Genomic DNA, 5,909 nt, shown 5'->3' on the forward strand with positions numbered 1-5,909 from the left:
TTGCAACATTTCTCTTATTTTTATATTGATTTGAAGATTACAAACAATAACGCTCTGAGTCAGATCTTTAAAAAACTTTAGAAAGGGTAAAAGTGTGTAAAAAATGAAATTGATATTCATATTCATCGGTGCTAACTCGTACTTCATGTAAACTGTAATGATCATACCAAACAGGAATTTTCTAAATTTGGATGTCAATCCCATGGTTTTCCATAAGACAGAACATTTATAGCAATGTTGTAAGAAATATCACAACAGAGCTAGAAGCGCCTGCTTCTGTAGGGGTGTTTGATTTTCAACGTACACTATTTGTTTACTCTGTTATACATGAATGGCAAATAAAATAAACTAATGTCACTCAACATTTCTCTTTCTGTAAGAAAAGATAAAACAATATTTTCAAAAATGCTAGGATGTGTCAAAAACGAGACCACCTCACGATTGATTCGCTCTGTGGCTGTAGAAAAAACACTATGCGATGATCTCGGGGCATCTTTGGGATGTTTTTGACAAATTAGCTCTTGCTCGCCTTCTATCCCTCTCACAATAAATACCATCTCCATCAGTTCCAAAGCACAGAGTCAGGTTTCACGTCTTCAAACCAGCGAAAATTATTTTGACCCGAGGCATAAAATAAACAAACTTAAGATGGAAAATAAACAGATATCAATTCAAAGATACTTAGTGATAACGATATTTATAAACATTTATCACTGATGGGCAGGGATTTCTAATGTTTGCCAAAATATTTGCCAAGACGAGAAAAAACAGTTTTGTACCCGCACATGTTAGAGCGAGGTGTCTCCTTGCGAGGGGCTATTTGAAATTCGTTATCAAGTTGTCAAAAACATATTTTGGTGACTTATACCAAATGTTTGGATTAAAGAAGATCGGGCCCGTTATTTGGCATGCATGTGCAGCGTTGACCCTTGACCCCATGTAAACGTCTTCAAAAGGACCCCATCCCGGCATTCCGGAACAGCCATTCCGACAGATGCGCAGACGACAGAGCCATTCATACATAAGACTGCCCTCTCGCTTGTCTTTTATTTGAGTAGGTTCATATATTGATTACGTGTTTGGACCAACACTTGTCAAACTCGTGATTTATTTTAAATTCAATTGAAAAGGTTATCGAATAGAAACGATCCGGATGACAGCCAACTTACTTTTATCGCAGTGTTGGACAACATATGGTTCATTTCTTTTTGATATATCAATCATTTTTGCACATAATCAAGCCAACAAGGTGCTGTAGCGCAGGAGAAGATTTGTAGGGATTGGATCCTTACAGAAGACGACGAAAGACCATTTCCAATGTCTTATTAAAACTATACTAACTCCAATATTATAACAATTCCAATTAGCAATTTGCTAATATATCATAGTAATGTAAAATATAAAAAATGTTTTTTGGGGTTTTTTTTATCTTAATTCAAATGTCATTCTGAAAATTGATAACTAAAGGTAAATGCTCTTTTTTGAAAATGGTCTCTCCATACCGAATTACGTAACTAATAGATGAATGAAATAATGATCTTCGGGGGCATGAACAAGATTTTACTCAAAATCCTGGTGTAGATTTGACGAGAGGACCCTGGACCACTGTATATTGTTGTAAAACTGCTAGAGTCAGCTGCCATCTTGAGTCATTTCTGATCTCTCTGTCTGCATTATGAGATCAAATGAAAACAGAGACTCGAAATATATTTTCTACCTGAGTTAATCACAATGCTTTAGTTTTTAATCAAGTTTCACGGCATGAATGTCGAATAATAGATTATTAATCTGACTCTTTTATCGCGCGCCATAACGCGTTCACAACAATGCAACAGTTGCTGGCTGCTTTGATGGTGGCCATGGAAGAAGAGGTTACGTAGAAGAAAACAACATCTCGTATTTACGGTCCCGGGAAAAATTTAATAAACATTGGATTAGGAGACGTATAATAACTTTGCTCACTGTTTCAATATGTCCATACAACAAACTGAAACATCAAAGGCCGTTTTTTTCTTCTTTGCGATAGGCGTGTTTGATTCGGACATGATATTAACAACATGGTGATTATTGGAAGGTCGGCGTACACAATATTGTGTAAATCGAACAGACTTTTCATTTCTAGAGTGGTGTATAATTCTTTCCTTTTTCCTCGTTAACTGATTCATCTTTGAGCAGATTTACATTTGTATGCCGGTATTAACAGTAGAGAATGTGTAGATCTTTGAATTATTTCTTTAATGTTAAATTAACAAACACGTGTGCCAGCAGCTCTGACATTTCATTTATAAATAAATGCATCTGTAATTGCCGGAATTTGGCGATTTCAGTCACATCAGTGGGCTCCTAGTTCAATATCTAAATGTATGCTTAGAAGAAAAAGAAATATTTTCGGATAAATTATTGAAAAAATATTCCTGGACATGTTTCATTTTGAAGTTTTTGACTGTAGAAAGTTTCTTTATAGAAAAAATGAATTAATTTTTTATCTTCTGCATTTCACATCAGAGAACATTGCAAGCTCGTATTAGTTTTGAATTATAGATATTCTAAATAATAAAATTAATCAATCTCATCATTTTAGAAATATGACAGCTTGTTAACTTTTCGTAATGAATAAAACAATGCGTTATTTAATGTCAAAATATGCATGTATAACAATATGAGAACTGTTAAAACTTCAGTAGATGACTATTTTACATTATGACAATACGTTAAAATTTTAGGAATTTTTTCTAGAACAACATAGATGATTTTTATTAAACAGTCATCAAGAAGTATAATGGGAAAAATTAGTTTATGCAAGACCCGATAAAAAAATGATAAAAACACACATACATGTAACACCGTAAATCTAGTTCAACAATGTTGTTGAAAGAAAAAAATTATTGCACTTTCCATCTTAAATTATCAACACTTTAATATCAATAAATGATTTTGTATTTAGGATATACCGAATTATAATAATGAAATAACTACAATTTATTTCTAATACTTTTAATAAATCATAAGGTATATTGCAAAAAATAAACAGTGTATAATTCTTACGACTGTTGCCTTATTACTTGATCTGACAGTGGATCTTCATGTGTCCACTTAGTGGTCAACTGTTCTGTTTTATTGCACATCTTAGAGCACTATAGTTTGAGTTCTGTGGGAAAACTTTAGTCAGGTTGTTCTAGTTTCACCTAAATTGTTTCTACTGAGGGTGGGTAAAAGTCCACGTGTTGTTAGGGAACTCTGCGTCATCACATCAGGGGAGGTAAACGCTGACACGGGCGAGACCGGAAGTCCGTGAAACCCCTTAAACACACTCAAATCAAGGCCCCGGTTGTTGGGAGAGGACTGGTCCATTTGTGAGAACGACATGGCGGCTTGGGGTGGCCATTGAAGGAAAGAACTGTTGGATTTATTCACTTGTTGTTGTGAATTAATGTCCAAACCCAGCAGTCTGTCAACAGAAAAATTGGTGGTCCGCGGACTAGGAGAGGAATTGGCCGGAAGTGACGAAGATGGAGACAGCAATCCTCTGTACGGATACATTGGAAATCCGGAATACCTTAAGGAACCGGACGTGGAAACAGGACTTGCAGACCCAAGATGAAACAAAGATGGGAATGGCCAAATGTAGGACCCGGGTTTGCCGGTGTGGCCAAAGTACGGATAAACGGGGGATTGGTACCCTGCAAATCCGGCCCTCTTCAAGGCCGCCAGGCGGCTCCTTGACGCTGTCGTGGATCTCCGCCGGAGTTTTCCAGTGGTTCCGCCGATAAATACATCATCACATGAGGGGTCCAGCATCCAATAGTTCCCCTTCCCAGGGTCATCGTAGTGACGGGGGACCTTAACAAAGCACTTGTTCAAACTGAGGTTGTGTCGGATGGAGTTCTGCCAGCCTTGTTTGTTGTCTTTGTAGTAAGGGAAGTTCTTCATGATGAACTCGTATATCCCATTCAAGGTCAGTCTTTTCTCGGCACTGCTCCTGATGGCCATCATTATGAGAGCATTGTAACTGAATGGAGGCTTCTCCGACTTCTTGCTGTCGTTCGACTGTTGCGAGTCTTTGTTGTTGTTGCGATCAGAATCGTCGCCGTCATCGTTTCCAATGTCATTGTCTTTGGTTTCGGGACTGGAAGGTGGTAGATCACAGTTTTTAGGAAACACCTTTTCATAATATTCAGAGTTTTGCATCTCCGATTCTAAAGATTCCACATCCACATTGCAAGAATCGTCTGCCTGAATGTCTAGATTTTCTGAGGAGTCATCGTGCTCATTCATCGCCATATCATCGCTTTCGTCATTCAAATCTTCACCAAGCACCCGACTTATACTGAAAGAGGGTCGCCGAGCAAAATTTACGGGAGTTCCAAACTGCACCATGGTCGTTAATGAAAAATCCGTCTGCCTCCACTGTGCTACTATCGCTACATTCAAATAATAATTTGTCAAAATTACACAGTTTATAAATTGGATACAAATCTCCCAACTCCAATAAAGTAGACAATTTGATGATACTTCCAGCTGAGCTTGCACCGCCTGCCTATTTAGCATCGACCAATGAAAAGCGAGGAAATTACTCGAGCGCGCGATAAACCCCGCCTTTTTGTTTATTGGATCAAGCTCCTCGCGTTGTCGACTTGTATCAATGTTCATCGATAACATCAACATGCAGATAACACACTGAAATAGCACTATTATTCTATCTAATAATAATAAAATCCACGGGATATTTTGTTGTCTGGCAGATTTGGTACCTTGTCGGGTATGGTGAAGATTTTATTAATTTTTAAATACAGTAAATCGACAAATCCCATTCCTTTAAAATAAAAAAAAAAATATAATTCCATTTTTCTTTCCAAAGATGAAAACTTCTGTTCTCAACTCGTGCAGTGAATATTTTCATAGTTATAATCATAATTATTTCGAATTAATATCGATCCTCTAAGATGTTATCATAAAAGAATTTCGGTAAAAATAATCCATTTAAAAATTCTCATGAGACTATATTTAATAGAAAATTGGTTTTAACAATTTTTGTGACTTCAATTGCAAATCGAGTTATTTAAGATTGTTTTTTTTAAATTTAGAATATTATATTTTCAATATAATCCTGTTGTACATTTATTTTTCTTAAGATGAATAGATAGATACAACTGTGTGCTTATAAGGAATGTTCTTGTTCTTGAAATGAGGATTGACAATAAATGAATGAATTCAATGATCTCCAAGAAAGAGCAGTTCGATAGTTGATGTAGCAGAAAATACGAGAATGTGCTAATAATTAATGCTACCCAAGACGGAGTACAAATAAAACACACAGCGGGCCTTCGTGTTATTTACAAATTGATCCAATTAGACGACTAAAAGGTTTATAATGGCGTAAAAGTTAACTCATATGTGCTTACAGATGCGTCAACACAACAACGGGGCACGGACTAAATAAATAAACCGGGGATACGGCGATTCATTACAACAAACACATTTACATAACCTTCTGGATAACTGTCCTCCACTCTTTATATACCTTTCTTCTACCAGACAATGAGGCCTTTGGTAGAGTCGTAGGTAGCCTGAGTATTACATGCTAAGTACATCTTCCTGCAGAGTCCAACCAAAACTAATCACGTGACCCTTGAGATTATTCACGTCCAAAATATGCTTTATTTTCCTGTGGGGTATCTCATTAGAAGCAAACGCTTTCACGACACAACAAACAATGACTACTAATTTGATCTTGTTAAAAGCTGTTCCAATTACAATCAAGATAATATGCCCCTTTAAGCAAATAAATGCTTGTCTGATGGCGGTATCGGCACGAACTTGGTAGGCCATCTCCTGTCAGCCTGCAATTACATATTCCTGCTTCAGCCATGCACACCGAGCGACAGAAGCTTGGACACCAACACAGATAT

At 36.8% G+C, this 5,909-nt stretch overlaps 1 protein-coding gene across 2 annotated transcripts; it reads right to left on the reverse strand.

Moving 5' to 3' along the window:
* Positions 1-2,978: 2,978 nt before the first annotated feature.
* LOC128176611 (forkhead box protein G1-like) lies at positions 2,979-5,614 on the reverse strand. Of its 2 annotated transcripts, none has more exons than XM_052843055.1 (2): positions 5,522-5,614; positions 2,979-4,421 (listed from the first exon to the last, which is right to left on the reverse strand). In XM_052843055.1, exon 2 carries the CDS (start codon positions 4,375-4,377, stop codon positions 3,166-3,168), a length of 1,212 nt encoding a protein of 403 aa, XP_052699015.1. In that variant the 5' UTR covers positions 4,378-4,421; positions 5,522-5,614; the 3' UTR covers positions 2,979-3,165. The 2 variants fall into 2 exon arrangements, with proteins under 2 accessions (XP_052699015.1, XP_052699014.1); XM_052843054.1 differs by having other exon boundaries at positions 5,489-5,571.
* Positions 5,615-5,909: the final 295 nt, after the last annotated feature.

The sequence above is a fragment of the Crassostrea angulata genome, chromosome 3 (genome assembly GCF_025612915.1).
Source record: "Crassostrea angulata isolate pt1a10 chromosome 3, ASM2561291v2, whole genome shotgun sequence".
NCBI lineage: Eukaryota > Metazoa > Mollusca > Bivalvia > Ostreida > Ostreidae > Magallana > Magallana angulata.